This window comes from Lepidochelys olivacea (genome assembly GCF_965140295.1).
Source record: "Lepidochelys olivacea isolate rLepOli2 genome assembly, chromosome: 6".
Taxonomy (NCBI): Eukaryota; Metazoa; Chordata; order Testudines; family Cheloniidae; genus Lepidochelys; species Lepidochelys olivacea.
The window spans coordinates 123,169,358-123,187,239 of NC_140416.1; the positions used below are offsets into that span (position 1 = coordinate 123,169,358).

At 46.6% G+C, this 17,882-nt stretch overlaps 2 protein-coding genes and 1 long non-coding RNA gene across 5 annotated transcripts in view; 2 read left to right on the forward strand and 1 right to left on the reverse strand.

The window, feature by feature from the left end:
* PYGL (glycogen phosphorylase L) overlaps nt 1-1,012 on the forward strand; it is a 35,210-nt gene extending 34,198 nt beyond the window's left edge. For both annotated transcript variants that reach the window (XM_084632396.1, XM_084632395.1), the window contains exon 21: nt 620-1,012. In XM_084632396.1, the coding sequence (XP_084488522.1) occupies nt 620-817 (198 nt within the window). In that variant the 3' untranslated portion in view covers nt 818-1,012. The remainder of the gene's footprint in view (nt 1-619) is intronic.
* The window catches only part of ABHD12B (abhydrolase domain containing 12B), a 35,563-nt gene continuing 18,580 nt past the window's right edge, over nt 900-17,882 (reverse strand). The window contains exons 4-13 of one of the 2 annotated variants that reach the window (XM_084632397.1): nt 17,442-17,561; nt 15,003-15,033; nt 14,576-14,621; nt 14,352-14,481; nt 12,604-12,644; nt 11,805-11,884; nt 9,899-9,981; nt 7,561-7,639; nt 4,699-4,823; nt 900-1,997 (exon numbers count right to left, since the gene is read on the reverse strand). In XM_084632397.1, the coding sequence (XP_084488523.1) occupies nt 1,973-1,997; nt 4,699-4,823; nt 7,561-7,639; nt 9,899-9,981; nt 11,805-11,884; nt 12,604-12,644; nt 14,352-14,481; nt 14,576-14,621; nt 15,003-15,033; nt 17,442-17,561 (760 nt within the window). In that variant the 3' untranslated portion in view covers nt 900-1,972. The remainder of the gene's footprint in view (nt 1,998-4,698; nt 4,824-7,560; nt 7,640-9,898; nt 9,982-11,804; nt 11,885-12,603; nt 12,645-14,351; nt 14,482-14,575; nt 14,622-15,002; nt 15,034-17,441; nt 17,562-17,882) is intronic. The other variant, XM_084632398.1, reaches the window with a different exon arrangement.
* Nucleotides 2,004-5,966, forward strand: LOC311522860. Its single transcript, XR_014712196.1, has 2 exons — nt 2,004-4,067; nt 5,599-5,966. It is a non-coding gene; the product is annotated as an uncharacterized lncRNA (long non-coding RNA).

The following is a 17,882-nucleotide window of genomic DNA, read 5'->3' on the forward strand; positions in this document are numbered from 1 at the left end:
GATCTAGCCCACTGCATCTACCTGTAGAGACTTACCAGTTACTGAATATAATGGCAGATTGAGCACTGATTATTTTAGAGCTTAACTGAGGATAGTGACTGACTTCTACCTGTCTCCATCAGCTGGGTGGCTGAGGGAGCAAGAAACTTGCAATCTGCTGGAGGCTATAGCCTGCTTGGGGGCCCTGCTCTTCAAATTGCTCACTAGGATCTCCATTAGCAAAAATGTATTTGAGCCAATTGGCTCTTCAGAAAGCTGGCATTGTTCACTATGCACTCAAGCAGAGCAGCTGATCCTGAGCAGTGTGCAAAGCTTTGTGTCCAAATACTTAAATATGAAAGTGACCTTCAGGCATGTCTTCACTGGAACAGGATCGTGTAGGCCAGCAACTTGGAGAGGTTTGGTTAGCACAGCACAAGTTTTTCTAAAATTGCCCTCACTCAAACTTTAGACACTGTCCCTGTTGGGTACTATAGTAATGCTGCTGTTCCCTTCAAGGCTGGTGTCTAACCATAGTCCTAGATAGGAGTTTACCAGTCCTTTCAGGCACGTGGTAGAACAGATACAATTCCTGCAAGGACTGTCAGCATTTACGTGATGTGATCTGGTCTATCCACAGAACGCTAAGGAGTGGACCAAACTGGTTATTAGAAACATAGCTGCCTCTGGGAAGTTCTCCAGTGACAGGACCATTAAGGAATATGCCCGGGATATCTGGAATGTGGAGCCTTCTGACACAAAGATTCCTCCGCCTAATGAACCAAGGGATGTGGTTGATAAGAATTCCAGTTGTACAACTGAAAAGCTGAAGATGTAGTTCTGAGAAGACTCTGCTGTGCAAGCTGCCTGTAGTAAAGATGTGGTGTAAGCATTGTTACATACATACATTCCCATAATGGTTTAGTGGATATCTTTTTATTGTCTTTCAGGTTTCTCTGAGTCAAGGTGTTAGGAATGTTCAAATACAACTGCTTGCTTTTGGTGCTGGAATAAAAGTGCCAATTGAAATATCCACTGCACTCACTGTGGTTTACTTAAGCCTAAAGTCAGAACCTGGGATTGCTTGTGTAGACTCAGCCAGGCGATTTTATTGTACCTGTCCTCAAGTCAGATGTTACATAAAATGTCACAAGGGAAGTAGGGGGAAGAAGGAAGGAAAATAGGCCCAACTAGTCTAACTAGACACACACAAGTAGTAATAGGTTTCCTCAGGAGCAAGGGTGATAGTAATAGGCTTTGTTTCAGCAGAAGGAAAAACTGACCAAAACCTCCCTTGCTGTAAACTAAGTGTTGTAATTGCAGGGGGCACAGAACACTGCCCTTAACTGTTACCTTTCCTCAAGACTGAGCGTGCACAGTTTTAACGTTTGATCACTTTCTGTTCTCCCATGGGTTCTAATTTCCTAAAGAACTGGACTTAGCACTGAGGCAACCTCAGCAGGAGTATTGAGAGCAAGATAATTACCTCCCCACCTTAACACTCAGAGCCTTTCCAGCCCTCCACTGGACAGCCCTCTACGAACACTGGCCTCATCACTACCCCATAGTCATACTCCAGATATTAAGCACCCTGTTCCTACTAAGGTGTTAAGATAAAGTCCAATTCTGTGCTGACTAGTAACTTGACTACACAATTTGGAGTTTCACAGATATGATGTCTGTAAAAATAGCCATAGAGGGGCTTATTTATCACTTCAAAAACTGCTTACATTTAGTGCAGCCCTTAGTTTTAAGCTCTTAAGAAGAAAACAAAGTTTAGTGTAAAGTAAACTTTGCCCTACCTGGGTACAGCTTAGGGCAGGGGGAAGCTATTTTGCCAGTAGCAGGTCTGTCTACACAAATGTATTTAGTCCATTTGCTGATTAAAATCAAATCAACTTTCTATTGTAGTTTTGTTGAAAGTCTCTGCCATGATGTGGCTGCAGCTGTTAAGTGCGCCCATGGTGATTAACATACATTGCAGTAGCTGGTATCACTTGATGTTCTTCACGAAGTCTCTGCAACAAAACAAGTAACGTTAAACTATCCTATTCTAATGGCTAAATGTTTAATATGTATCTTCCCCTGAAAGGTAAGTTAGACTAGATAAACTTGACCCTGTGGTATACTAATACAGGACTTGTTCTGGAGGCCCCTTAAGGACTGTGATCATTACAGATGCTGGGCTGAGTACTCCAGTAACTAATTATTGAATTGACCCTCCAAAGGAAGCAGCAGCCAGTGCCTCTGGAATACTAACCTGTGAAAGGCTGAGGGCTCCTGACAGAGTGGTGCAAGAGCTAGGTACTCACTATACTAGGGATTCCCACACTGGTACATACAGTCCCCAGAGATCTCAGATGCAGGATACGGGGGAGAAAGATTCATTGCATTTTCAGACTAGGTCTTCCAGCTGAAGCTTTAAAACTGAATGTTAAACACCAATACTTACTTCAACATGTACCCATGTGAACACAGATACTGCACTCTAAAATACTCCTAGGGGCATTCTGCACATTGTCAACATAAGACTATATAATCATGCATTTCAATTTTGGAAATTTTTCAAATATACTTGCTGACTGGTATTTTAACAATACAGGAGTAGAGATTAAAAAAACCACCTTTGACAACCCAGTTCTCTGCCTGCCCTCCCCCCCAGCAGAGGGAGAAACAGCCTGATGCTGGGTCCCAAGCTGATTAGGAGTTTCCTGCACACACCCCCTCCTTCCTTCAGGGCAGGCAGAGAACTACAGATGCCCAGAATATACTGTAGAAGGGAGTGTGTGTGTGGTGACTCACTTAACATAGTTAAGATGCATTTTTCAGGAACATATGTGAAATAAAGCAAATCCAATTTCCCCATAAGAATTAATGTAAATCAGGGGGCGGTTAGGTTCCAGACAAACTCACCAGACAAGACACATCTACACTAAGTTTTGAATGATTGTGAAGCTTGGTTGAGGTGGAGGAGTCAGAGGGTGGGATATTTCCTAGGGAATGTCTTGCTGCTAAATGATGAACTAGCACTTGGCTGAGCCCTCAAGGGTTAATACACTTAATGTAGCCTCACACTCTACAAGGCAGCAGAGAGGAAACAATAGATACAGGGCAGTATCTGCAAACACTTCCCTGCAAAAATGGAACATGATGTTGAGCCCCCACTATCCAGCTGGAGCACATGTGCAGCACTTTGGAAAGTCAGCACCTTTAGCTGTAAGGGTGCATGCATATGAGGCAGGCAGGCATTGCCCCTTTAAGCAGCTCAGACAGGAAGCAACAGCTTCTAGCAAGCTGCCCTGTCCCCTCCTCTGCTTTGTGGAGAGAGGGTATAGAGCAGGCGGGACATCTTGATATCAGCCCCCCTCTCCTCTGCAGGAAGCTCCCAGGAGAGGGCAGGGCAGGAGCAGAACTGCTACTGGGCAGCTGCTGAGCCACATACCTTGGCTTACAGGGAAGTTGGGGGAGCCCACCCCCCCCCATTCTAATCCTAGGGTGACCAGCTGTCCCAATTTTGGGGTGTCCTATATAGGTTCCTGTTACACCCCACCCCCTTCCCACTGGTCACCCTATCTAATCCAGTGGACAAAGCAGGCAGATGCCAAACATCCTAAGGGAGCATTGTGTAACTTTAAATGAGCACATTCCCTAAATGATCAGCTACAAAACAACATTAACCTGCACAACGTTAAGTGAGGAGTTACTGTATTTGCAAGATGGACTCTGCCAGGTCCAGCAGCCCCTAGTGGTAGCCCTCAGCTCTACAGCCTACTGGGATTGTGTGCACACAACTTCATTGCTGTACAACTTCTACATTGTACAGAATTGCCCCATAAGTAGTAAGTGAAATATGGACAGATGCAAAGAGCAGCTCATGTTAACACAGCAATGAGAAGGATAAGGGATATATAATAAATAGACTAGTTTAGCTGTCCAGTAGCGCAGTTGTGGTATGTCACAGGGAAGAACATGATTGCTGTGCTTTCCCAGGGAAGCCAGAGGGCTCTTCCCAGCAGAGTGACCAGGATCTACACCGAGGGCGACGAAAAGCAACAGGCCCCTTGACTAGCATAAGCCCTTGACCAAAGGTAAATTTTCAGAGCATCTTTTACAATAGATTTGACTGGGGAGAGGCAGCAGCATTATCCCCACTTGTTTAAAAAAAACAGAAGCAAAGGGGTAAAAGTATCTTGCAAGCAGCAGCGCACCCCCCAGAGCCTGGAACAGACCACCAGTCTCCTCCTGAATTGCCCCATGCTTCCCCCTCAGCAACAAGAATTGATGCTGCTAAGGCTGGGAAGAGTTTGAGTTACCATGGCAGGCAGAGCTGCTAGCAGGTGCTACAGACGCTTGCTTCCCAATAGTCACTCATGCAGACATCCAAGTCTCCATCAGTTGAATTAGTGCTTGGAGACTAGCTCTGTAGCTGAATAGGAAGTTAATCGCACAGCCCTGTGAACTAGCCTATCCAGCTCTAGGGCTAAGGTCAAAGCCCTGGCCATGTCACTGCTTTGCTCACCTGTTAAGGGTGCCAGTTGTGGTCCAAGGCTGCAAACCCCCTTCTACGTCCACAGCTAGACAGCAGATGCTAACTAGTTGGGTACAGACCTGGGCAGGCTTTTCAGCTGAGAGGGACACTTGCCCTTACCCACCCCACAGAACAAGCTACTTTATAAACAAGCTAATTTGACAGCTGAGTCACCTGCTGGCATTACTTACTTCACAATGTCTGGCAGTTCTGGATCTGAACAGATGTTTTCATGGGCTAAGCCCAGCTTCTCTGGAAAGGCAACAAACTTGACCTTGTCTTTGTTCTCATAGGAGTGGAGAGCAATCTCAGCAAGCTAGGATGGTGGGGGGGAGGAGAAGAGAGAGAGAATCTTCTACATGTCATTTAGACTTTGAGTACAGTTAAGTGAATTCTAATGGCTTCTCTCTGTAGGTAGTTTACATGGCCTTCTTCACCACAGTATGAGCACTTAATGGCTTCATTAACGCACCTGTAACCTAGGGTAGTGCTGTTAACCACATCTCTCCAATGGGCAGAAGGATGGGATCAGGCAGCTCACTTGCCCAAGGTCAGGCGGTGGTGGTCTTGGGTATTGAGGCTAGGTCACTTGAATAAATCCAGTGCTTTATCCACTAGACCTGCTTCTCTTCCTTAACCACCACCTAGTCCCCTGCTGATCCAGTTTCATGCACATAAGAGGTACACTCACTTCTCCCCAAAAGTAGCTCATATTAAGGGGAAAACAGCATTGACGGCCCCAACAAGAATTCTTTAGCAGGCAGAAGCCTTGTTAGTTTTACTTGACCTACAAAGGTTTGGATATGGTCATTGAGCTGGAATATCAGGGTGATTTCTTTGATAGGCACGCCATAATTCCTTCCCATTGAACCAATCAATTCATACACTTCCTTGTACTGCAGCAGTGATTACTCAGCTCACAGAACACTTGGCATGCTGGCTTTTTGAACACTCCTGTCACATCAGGTTTAAGTTCATGAACTTGATTGCTTTAGACTAAGGCTGTCAAACAATTAAGAATGGCAATTAATCAAGATTAAAAGTAGTTGCTATTAACTGCACTGTTAAATAGAATACCAATTTAAACTCAGCAGAGACGTACATCCTCTGGAACGGTGGCTGCAGCATGAAGAGGCACAAGTATCTTGCAACCCCAGCTACTACAATGCCATGTGAATGATGCTTCTTGCTTTCAGGTGATATTGTAAATAAGAAGTTAGCAGCGTCTCCCATAAACGTAAACAAACTTGTCTGTCTTAGCAATTGGCTGAAGCAGGACTGAGTGGACTTGGAGGCTCTAAAGTTTTGCATTGTTTTGAGTGCAGTTGTGTAAAAAAAGAAAGCCATGCATAAATTGCACTTTCACAATAAAAATTGCACTATAGCACTTGTGTGAGGTGAATTGAAAAATACTATTTTGCACAGTACAAATATTTGCAATTAAAAATATGAAGTGAGACCTGTACGTGTCCTAGTGTGGTGTAACTGAAATCCATGTATTTGAAAGTGTAGAACCACATCCAATATATAAATTTAAAGTTAACAGTACAATTAAAACTGCAAGTAATCTAGTTAATTTGTTTGCAGTTAATCACTTGCGTTCACTGCCGTTGCTAGCCCTACTAGCATTCCTTTCCATTTTCCCAACCATCGTGCAACAATCCGGTTCCTTTCTGCAAGGTACTTCAAGAAAAAATGTACCCACCTCCATGAAGACTAGCACCCTAACATTCTATTGGGGTGAATATCAAGGTTAAAGACAAACCAAGCAGATAAAAAGGTTCCTCTAGAGCCATGAAATGAATGAAAGGTCTTTCAGAACTCCCAGTAGAGACAAGAGAAAGGCCCAGACAGTTACTCACTGCTGCGGCAGCCTGGATGCCCTTCTTTACACGGAGTCTGGTTAACGGTGCTCCAGCCCTGCCTTATGACTCGATCCTAGAGCTGACCTGCTCACTCCGAGGCAGGATCTCTCTGAACTAGTCTGCCTGCCTAAGGGTCCAGGTCTACGCACAACTGTTCAGGCCATGGCAGTTGTTTCTAGGCTGGAGTCAGCTGGATCATGGGAACCTTCAGTAGTACAGGGAAGCAGCAAGACCCGCCTCCAGGGTACTCGTCATGAGGGGAATTAAGGGATGTTGAAGGGGAAGTGGTGGATATAGCCTAGTAGTGGGGGCTGTTAGCAGTATCATACACACAGGGCACTTACTCAAGTTCCCTGCAAGCTGCGTGGTCACGCTGCAGCCTACTTAGCACCATGCAGGCGCTCAGGGAACCTGCCCAGGGACCTGCTGCAGGAGGGGTGCCCCTCCCCCAGCCATGGGGGCTCAGGGAGGGGCACCCCTCCTGCAGCCCCAGAGGTGCCTCCCCAGCCCAGGTGCTGCTGCAGGGAGAGAGAGCTGGGAGGGGAAGTAGTCTCTTCCCCACTGTAGCCCCTGAGCATCCCCTCATCCCTAGCCCCACCCCAGAGCCTGCATCCCCAGCTGGAGCCCTCACCCCTGCACCCAACACTGAGCCCCTCATCCCCAGCCCACAACCCCTGAACCCAGCCCTGAGCCCCTCATCCCCAGCCCCACACCTCCAGACAGAGCCCTCCCAGCCCTGAGCCCCCTCCCACACTCTAAACCCCTTGGCCCCACCACATGAGTTTTGTTATGTGCACCAATATGAAGGCGATGTGTCTTACTATAACAAAATTCGTTCTGCACATGGGTGGGAAAAAAATCTATGGGAACACTACTTACACCCATGGGAGATACTGCTCTGTTGTGCTGAAAGGGCTGCACTCCCCCCCCTTCCCACCCCCCACATAAAAACCTCTGTGTTGCATGGAATTTTTATGCATGGTGTTAAACACAGCACATACGAAGTCAATATAGATTCTTCTCAGTGAGCGGCATACAAAGGAATCTACAATTATACGTGATGCCACTGCTGGTAACAGGGCCCGTTTGTAAAAGAGAACAGTCTCAGACTTCCTTTGGCCTCACCTTTCCCCCAGTAACCTAACCGCATAGAGAAGTAGAGTTGGCTTTAATCATGAGAAAAGTTACCTTTCTACCCAGGTGCATGGGCAAGACAGGGTCATCTTCCGAATGCAAAATCAAAAGGGGACTGGACAGCACTTTAACACTAAGGGGAAAAAACAGAGCCTGTTAAAGAAACACACAGCGTCTGGTTATTTAACCTAGTGCTTACTAACAAGGGCCAGTGTTAGGATCAAAGTTTTGTTAGTAATATTGGTTCGAGGGGTCTCTCCCAGCCCAAAGTGCTCTGCTGTTTAGCTACAGTTTGTACCTTTAAAAACTCAGTGCTCTCTCCTCTTAAATCTTAAAGGCAGACAGGAGCAGAACATTATGTGTACAAAGAGAGTGTAGAAACATCTGAATTTCAGGACACTGCAGATACCAGAAATACCCTCCCCCCCTACACACATTTGACAAATGCTGAAGACTAGAAGTCCTAAATACTATCCCCTCTTTGTAATCACTTGGAATAATGAACTTTACACTCAAATCACTGGTGATGCTGCTTGCAGCAAAAGTCAAAGTGACAGCTCTGCAGCAGTTTGGTGGAGGAGTGAGTTCCTTCCTCTTCTCAAGATAGTGGAGGTCCAGGGGCTGGATAGCTGAGCTCCCCCTATGATGTGTAGGGTGTGCCAGTCTCGAGATGGCCAGTTCACGCTTTGTACCGTACTTATGACAGGGACTCCATGGGAGGAAGAAAGCCTTAATATATAGTCACTAGTCCTAGTGTGAAATATTTCTCAGTAGATCAGTCCTCTGTCTCCACCAAACACTTGACTATGGAAGCAAGGCTGAAAATATGCCTGGCCTAAATTGGTTTATTCTGCTTGACTGGGACAGATGTCATGCTTGTAGCTTCCCTACTCACCCAAACACTTGAGTGGAGAATCTCTGAACGCGCAAGGCTTTCGACACACCTGTGGCTCCGTTTGTCTCATTTGTGAATCCTGCCCAACTCCCATAGATGGGAGTTTCTCACAAAAGCTTTTGCTTTCAAGATTTCTATTCCAAGTGTAACGTAAGTTCAGGGCAGGTGCCCAGATGACACACAGCTGTTTCTGGCTCAGGGGAAATCAGTTTTCAGTTGTAGGGTAAGAGCTTTAACTGGCCATCACTACTAGTGGGACCATCCATTTGAAGTACGTCAGGTTTCAGAATGCACACACAGGTGAACAGGGACGATGCTCTAAGCTAAGGCTTCAGGCTGCCTACTACCCAGCAGCTACGCCTGCTTCAAAGCGCACCAGGGAATGGTGTGTGCATTTTACACCCCCACTTGCCACAAACTAAGTGTGGATGTAGACAAGGCCTTAGTGTCAACCAAGACAGTGTTGTCTCCCTATTTATAATTTTCAAGATTTCCTTCACATGCGGGAGGACTGGACAATTTTTGTAGTGGGAATGGAGATTCCAGGGCAAGGGGATGACCCTCAGGGGCATGCAACTGCAGAACAAAAGCCCCGGTGCCTTATTTTATGCAGCATCTTTCATGTGCACTATATCCCTAAACCAGTTAGGGTCCCTCTATGCAATACTCATGAGTTAAGCCGCAGCAGAAAGAAGGCAAGGGAGAGGAGATACATTTAAGTCAGAGGGAGAGACATAAAGGAAGGTGGCTCCTGGCTGCAGAGAAGACTCTAGCATCAGGTGGGGCATGACTGCAGAGAGTCAGATCCCAGAATGAGTTGCGGGCAGAAGGTGGCAAAGGTGAGTTACACCAAGGCCACAGAATGTTTTGTAAAAGAGGGTATGTCCTGCTATTGCCAGCGGTCCCAAACCAAAGACTTAAGGAGAAAGACAGCAAGGGAGGAACAGCAGGGAAATGGTAAATAGCTAGAGAGGGTGGAAGAGAACTGCCCTCCTGGTCTCACTTCCTACTGCAGCCATTGTCGGAGCGTGAAAGAACAGAGCCTCTTCTGCGTACAGCTGAGCAATACAGCAAAGCAACAGAAGGCCTACCTGTCTTACACCCACCCCGCGCTATCTGCCGCCCTGCTGTTTGGGCGGGCGGGCGCGGTGGGGGGGGGAACTCAGATGAGGGACAATAGGACTGAACTTGTCTAAACAGTGACATCTGCAGTCATTTTGTAGGTGACAAAAGCACACGTTTTAGGGGGCAGAAGTCTCTCAGAAAGCTAGTTACTGACACGGGCTAATTTTGATGGGAAAAGAGTGTTGTATGAAAATCTAGCTTCCAAGAGGCTGAGCCTCTCAGTGCCGCCAGTCTCAGTGATTCCTCCACTGTACAGAAAATGGGTTGTAATGTAACCAGAAACAGGACTTTGTTCATAGCAGCTAGCCAGTCCAGCAAGATGACAAGTATTCATGCTTCAAGCAGAACAGTAGGTCCAGAAACATTACTCACTTCTCATCATTACGGAAAAATATGTCACCCAACGCCATTGAGTCAAGGATTAAGTACTCAAATCCTGGGAATTTACGGTAGATCTATCAAAGAAAGAGGGAGAATTCAATGCAATACTGGGCTAGATGGACCTTTGGTCTGACCCGTATGGCCGTTCTTATGTTCTAACATTAGGGACCCTGTTGTACCTCTTAACTGTCCCTAGTTTTGCAGGGCATTCAATTTGTCCCCCTGCATACTCCCACCCAAGGAATGGGTCCATACTTCACATACATACAGCTTTTTCATTAGAGTAAAACTGAACATGAACAAACTCACCCAAGTATTTACCCTGCCATCGCTATGTAGCACTGACCAGCATTTGACATGTGCTGTTTCTTCAGCACTGCTGACAGCTCTGTCAACAAGGGCTTCCCCCTCCCCACCACAACTGAGAAGGTCGCTGGTTTTAAAGCCCACTCTCTGGGAACAGAACATCTCCGTTCCAAGTTACGCCTAAAACAGGAGACCAGGCATGGTGTATCCTGGTGCTGTAGATCTCTTGACCAAATGACATTAACATTTACCCCTCCCAAATCACCACACTAATTCATTAATAGTAAATGAGATTCTAGCGGGACCCAGTTGTGCCAGGTGCTGTACACACAGAACAATTAAGGCTAAGAAATCATCCAGGATTAGTATAAATCCTGTGCAGAGCTGAAGTTCTAGGGCAGCATGCAGGGGTTTGACACATCTCAGAGCACTTCCCAAAGTTAGGAATGTGTTATTGCCATGTTACGGACAGGCACAGATTAAGTGATTTGCCTGTAGTTACACAGCGTGGCAGTGGGACCAGAACCCAGGTCAACTTGTGCCTGTTCCACCGAGATGCAACAATCCTTCACGCTAAGGAAAGGCAGAATTTCCATCAACAGAATGTGTAAAGCGGCCTGACCAGTCAAAGGTCCCCGCCTTCACATGCATTATCACCAGCTTTGATTAACTCCCCCTCCCTTACCTACTCTGCATGGAGAACATTTATAAGACAACTGTTCAGGACCAGAAAGACACAAATTAGTGTCCGCCTCCCTAAGCGGCGCCAAAGGCCTGGAAGTGGGGTTACCGTGTCGTGTGTACCAAGAGTGAGGCTGGCTTGCATTCTGGAGTGAGCTTGCAGCCCAGGAAGGGGAGGAGTTCCTTAAAGACTGACCCACCTCTGCACTCTAATCCCAGGCTGCTCTGGTAACTGGAGAGGACACCAGATAACTTGGACAGCTCTGGGAGCCCATCTCCGTTACAGCAGCCTCCCCAGGTTGCCCTATGGGCCCCAGCACTGCCGAGAATCTCTGCAGCACTGTGGATTGTAGTCCTACCCCTGACATGCTCCACCCACCAACACGCCCCCACCCCCAGCATGCACCCAAGGCCAGGGCTTGCAAGGCAGCCTTATGGGCTTTCTTCCATGGTCACTGCATCATCTGAATGCCTCCCCAGCCCCTTTACACCACTCCAGGCATTTTACAGTGTGGGGCCAGAGCAGGGGGAGGGTCTAACTCTTAATCTTTTGTCCCTTGTTGATTTGCAGGCCAAGAGATATGGTGTTTGGAGGCTGTGGAATATGGTATCATCTCCAATAGGACAGCAGGTTTAGTGCCCACATGAGTTCATGGTGTCCAGAGATGGATTTCATCCCAGAGATAGCCTGTTACCAAGGACCTTCCCAGATAAGACTGCCATTGCGTTTCCCACTGCTGAACGCTGGTTGATAGCCAGGAGCTACACCAGGTGTCAGACATCTAAATAATGCTCCCTCCCCAGTCCTGCAAGGGAGACGTAGCCAGGCTACTTAGAAGAATCTCACTGGCAACGTGCACTTGCTTTCCACGTGCAGCTACGCTAGGATACAGAGAGTTTATGGCCTTACTCTGGTAATGGGGATATGAGCTGCTGCCTCCCGAATGTTGGTGAATGAGGATTCCAGAATGATCAAGTCCACCTGGATGCCTTGGAAAGCGTAAGGAGGTACGAAATGATCAGTTAGGCTTTGGACCATTTGACATCCTTCTTGCTGCCTCCATGCCTCTCACCTGCGTTCCTCCCCACCCCACCCGAAAACCATGCATGAATTAGCAAGTCCAGTATATGAAAGCCAGGTGTTCTCATGTGCTGAGCATCTGTATTACTCTCCCCCTCACACACACAGTGCAAAATTAGGAGATTAGAAACAGTCCCTTGTTCTGCCACTATTCCGAGACTGTGCCTAATGACTGATCCAAAGGTTGTGGAGTCTTTCCAGTGACTGCAATGAGCCCTGGATCAGGCTCAATCAGCTGGATATTTGGAAAATTAAAGAGGCTGGACAGCAACTTCAAGTTACTGCAATTTCTAGGTCTGCCCTGCATGGCACTTGGCAGCTGCTCTCTGCTTCCTTGGCACTGTCCAACTCCCCTCCTATGGAGGGGAGTTCCCAACAGGTGCAGAGCCAGCTCCCTAGGCCACCCACCCTGCATCCCGCAACACCCCAAAAATGCCGGAAGCACAGTGCACTTCAGCAGTCCCCAGCTGACAGCCCTTTGGAGCTGAACCTAGCTGATGTGGTGTAGACAAGCCCTTAGGTTGCGCTAAATTTGGCCGTGGCCACAGCGAGCTGTGACTGACTCTTGCTCCTCTCAGCTCCACCCAGCTGATGGGCCAGCCCTGGGTTATAAACATTTCAGAATTACCTTTTTCTTCAAGCAGTTTCCTTGCAACATTTGTTGCTACTCTGTAAGAAAGGAGCGATGAGTCAGTGATTATGAGGGCAGTGCATTTTAAAGGAGATGCATCGATTAAGGCCAGAACAGACCATTGGGTTCATCTCACTTGATCCCCCGTATAACACAGCCCAATGGAGTCCAATTCCTGCTTCAAGTCCAACAGCTGTGGTTGAAATGGGATTTCTTTCAGAAAGATCCAATCTTGACTTAAGTATTTCCAGGGATGGAGAATCCATCACAACCCTTGGTAAATTGTTCCAATGGTTAATTACCCTTGTTGTTAAGGATTTGCTCCTTATTTCTAGTCTAAATTTCTCTCTCTCTGATCGACTGGAGAACCTCTGTGATCAGATTTCTGTTCCCCATGTAGCTACTTTTAGACTAATCAAGACTTTTTTTTGTTAAGTTAAATAAATTGAGCTCCTTGAGACTATAGCTATCAGGCAGGTTTTCCCCAATCCTTTAATCATTCTTGTGGCTCGTCTCTGAACACTCTCCAGTTTTTCTCAACATCCTTCTTTAATTGTTGACACCAGAGCTGGACACTATATTCCAGCAGCGGTCACAGCAGTGCGAGATACAGAAGTAAAATAACCTCTGCTCCTATTCGAGATTCCCCTGTTTATACATTAGCATTTTTGGCCACTGCATTGTACTGGGAGCTCATGTTCAACTTGCATATCCACCATGACCCTTCTCCCCACAGCCTTTCTGAGTCTCTGCTTTCCAGGATAGAGTCTCCCCACCTATAACTATGGCCTACATTCTTTGTTCCTAGATGGTAGGACTTCATGTTTGGTTGTACTGTAACATGTTTGCTTATGGCTGCCCAGTTTACCAGGTGATCCCGATCGCTCTGTATCGGTGACCTATACTCTTCAGTATTTACCACTCCCCCAGTCTTTGGGACACTAGCAAGCTTTGTCATTTTATTTTCTTCCAGGTCATTGATAGAAATAAGTAGGGCCAGGAACCAATCTCTGCAGAATCCCACTTAAAAAAAAATACCCGCTCAAAAATAATTCCCCATTTGCAATTACATTGACATGTACCAGCTAGCCAGTTTAATCCATTTTGTATGTGCCATGTTGATTTTGTACCTTTCTAGTTTCTTAAAGATGATGTCATATGGTACCAAATCAAATGCCTCACAAAAGTCTAAGTATCCCAGCATCATTACCTTTGACAACTACAGTTACGAGAAATAGTTTGCAGAAATCTATTTGCCCTAAACCCATGTTGACTGGCATTAATTATTTTACCTTCTTTTAATTCATTAACAACAGAATCCCATATGAGCCATTCCACACGTTTTGCCCAGGACTGATGTCAAGCTGCCAGGCCTATTGTTACCCAGATCATCCGGTTTACTCCTTAAAATGTTGGCACAACTTTAGCATTCTTCCAGTCCTCTGGGCCAGGACATTACTCCTCTGTTAGAAGTCACTGAAATGTGACATTTTCCTACTATAAACAAGGCCTAATAGGAGAAATAGGGGATTGAACAGGATTTTCCTTTATTAAAAAGGAAGTTTTAGCAGTAGCAGAGATCAGAGGAGAGATAGGATTACATGGGCATTATATGTTTGCAATTAAAACCCACCCTGGTATTTTAGGTTATACAGCAACTACACATTTGTCCAGCAACACAAGGGATGCTTCACTACAATCCCTAGACTCCACATCCTTTGGCCAGTCTCTGGTACCACACTTACCCACTACCCAAGGAGTGTCCCCAGAAGAGCACTCTGCTATTTCCACTCCGGGCTTTTACCCAGTCATAGAGGTACATGACGTCTGTAGTAAATCCAGTCTCACTTGGATAGCCGCTAGAGTCCCCATACCCTGGGAAGCAGCAGATTAGGGGGTTAAAACATGAAGAAAAAAAATTTTAATAAATGGAGAGACAGCTTTGTTTGGTGTTTTTTGTTAAGTTTACCTCTGTAGTCAAGAGCCAATATATGGAAGCCTGCACCACTCATCACCTGTTCAAAAAATCAAGCAATGTTACACTCCAAATGACAGACTAGGGCAGCCAATGTATTTATTGTTCAAAACTCAGAGCTAGTGTACGGGCTTGAAGAACCATCCTACAGTGGTGCAGCCCCAATCCATGGAAAGAAAGGATTGGTACCCATTAGATTCTACTTGCCCTACTCCTAGCCATCACTCAGATGTGTGCAGTTGGCTTGCTTGTGTAAAAAACAAAAACCAAGCAAGATTTGGCCCTACCAAATCTTTGTTGGTGACATACACTACCTGGGAAGCGAGATAACAAGCAGTGTTCTGGGATACCATCTGAGCGAGTACACCCCACACACTGGACTGTGGGAGTCTCAATACCCACTCGTATCAGTCTGACCTACCTTCATCAAGGAAACTCTGTGCCCTGAAGCCCTGTAGGAGAGTTAAAAAAAAAAAAGCTTTAACAAGGATTCATTGATTCAAAGAACAAGTCCTCTTTACCAGGGGCAGCCAGATGATAGGCAAAAGGAAGAAATGAAGATTCTTTAAAGATAACAGGAAGCTAAAGTGCTCTTTAATCCATTTTAAAAATGGATTAGTCTGTGCACTGTGGCCCTGCACTAGAGGACAGTTTTAAATCGGAGCACCATATAGGAACCAACAGTTTGCAGCTGGCCCCTTCAACAGATCAGTTAGCCTCGACTTTCATTGCCTCAGCCCCAGGATGTTTTATTCACCTTCAATTAGGCCCAGAATGGGTGTACTGGCCTCTAGAGTACGACACGTGCAACCTTAACAGAGGAGTTTAGAACAAACTTCACATTTCTCCAATATTTCAAGTGCAAGTTATTTTATAGCAGAATGTTTTCATATTGATTAGCAGTCAAGGGTTTGGGTTGTTTTGTTTTGTTTTTTTTTGGGGGGGGGGAGGAGGGGGGAGGGTGTTGAGACAGCCACTACAAGATTTGGGAGTAATGACATAGCTTTACCAAGCACCAGGAAGCTAATAAACGGCCTAATATTTTAGCACCCAAGATGCTATAAAAATTGATCATCACTAAAGACTTAAAGCGAGAGCCAGCAAGATGGAAGTCGTGGCACGCTATTTCAGTGTGCGAGCACCAGCTTTGGAGCACACAGACATATGGCCAAAGTCCACAGTTGCTGAAATACCAGAAAGAAACAAAAAGGAGGCTCTGGCTATTTCCTGTTTAAAACCAGTCTGCCTCAAGGGAGAGGCAATTTAGATCAAGAACTTATTTTCAGACTCAGCCAGATAAAGAGCATCCTTTAAAAGAAATCCAACACAGTGCGCCAGGGGTGGCCAACCTGAGCCTGAGAAGGAGCCAGAATTTACCGATGTACATGGCCAAAGAGCCCCAGTAATACATCAGCAGCCCCCCCATCAGCCCCCCCCAGCTCCCAGCACCTCCTGCCCACCAGCAGTCCCGCCAATCAGCGCCTCCCCCTCCCTCCTGATCAGCCATTTTGTGGTGTGCAGGAGGCTCTGGGGGAGCGGGGGAAGAGCGAGGGCAGGGCAGGCTGAGAGGAGGAGGGCAGGAAGGGGTGGAGTGGGGGCAGGGCCTGTGGCAGAGCCAGGGGTGGAGCAGCGAGCGCCCCCGGCACATTGGAAAGTTGGCGCCTGTCGCTCCAGCCCCGGAGTCGGTGCCTAGACAAGGAGCCGCCTAGTAACTTCTGAAGAGCCGCATGTGGCTTTGGAGACACAGGTTGGCCACCCCGCAGCATTCATTTTATAGCCATTCCAAGGGGCTAGGAGGACTGCTCCTCAAGGCTGGCTATGATGGGGCTAACAGAACATTTAGGCAGCAGTTCAGGGTACGACAGCAATACACAAGGTGGGGCATATCCTGACCTGACTCTCTCCACGAGATCAGTAGGTTCTGCAGGTCCAGTCAGGGCAGGACTCGATCAGGAAGGAGGCTCCAGGCATAGAGGGAGGCATGAAAGGAGAAGGCACAAGGCGGACGTAGGTGAAGGACTGAATGAGCAATCTGGACTGAGCAAAGGGGGGAACAAAAGGAGACAGGAGCAAAGAGACAGGAAGGAGCTAAGTTGCAGCAGGCTGTGAAGGGGAGAATGGGGAGCCTGACAGAAATAGAAGGACCAGGGAGTCAAGTGAAGGGATTTTAGGAAAGGCTGGACTTGGTCATGCATCAGGCCAGGCAAAGGATCACCACAGTAGTATTTTGGAAAGCTTGGCAGGAAGGCCAGAAGGAGACGTGGACAGGAGTCAAGGCAAGAGAGAATCAAGGCCTGGAATAGAGCTTTGCAGTAGAAACAGGAGAGGCCACGCAGACAGAACTGGCAGGCTTGAGCGTGTGATGTGGGGAGTAGATGCAGAGATGAGTCAAAGAGGGAGGATGAAGGAGTTGTGCATAGTAATGGCAAAAGGACAGGCAGACACTTCAGTAGGACATGCTGAATTGACAGGATTTTCTTTATAGGAAAGAGAACTGTTCCTAAGCCTTTCTATTGTGGAAGCTGCACTGGGCTAGATATTCTACAAACAGCTCCTGCCCCCAAGGGCTTACAACCTAGTAGGCATAAGAAGTGGCTGAGACACAAGCTGGGGAGGAGTGGGTACCAAACAGTATTAGAAGCCACATCATAAAAATCCAGGAACAAGTCTGCCGTCTCTCCATAAGAAAGGTCACTTTCAGCGGAGCTTGGGGGGTAGGGGGGACGACAACTTCCAGAGTTTACAGCCAAACTATTTCTGTCTCCAGCTGGTGACAACAGATGTGACTGACACAAGCAACACAATGTACCCAACATAATATAGAACAACCTACAAATATAGCATTATTCATGTTAATCACCTGTTACCTCCATTGCCATGGAGATAAATTATAACGGGATTATTGTCTGCAAGACTTTCTTCATACCAGCTGTGGTCCTTCCCTTGAGCTTCTATCCCCCTGCTGCCAGGCAAAACATGCCTAAAGAACCAAGAGTGTGTAATTAACAAGCCTGCTCAAGTGCATCTGGATATTCCGTTACTGATCAGAGGAGACATGCTACTGTTTCATGGATCAGACACTGGGAAGATAAATAACTGCATTTAGTTAATGGTCTTCAAAAACCAGGCAGGCACAGCCTCTTTCGTTAGGTAGAGTCCAGCCATTTCTCTGTCCACTGCTCTACATGGAATACCCTTCACAAAAGGAAAAAAACAATTGAGAGACCAAATACTGTTTTTAATTCAGCAGAATATAATGCAGCATCATTTCTCTGTTTTAAAAATAGCTACATATTCTCAT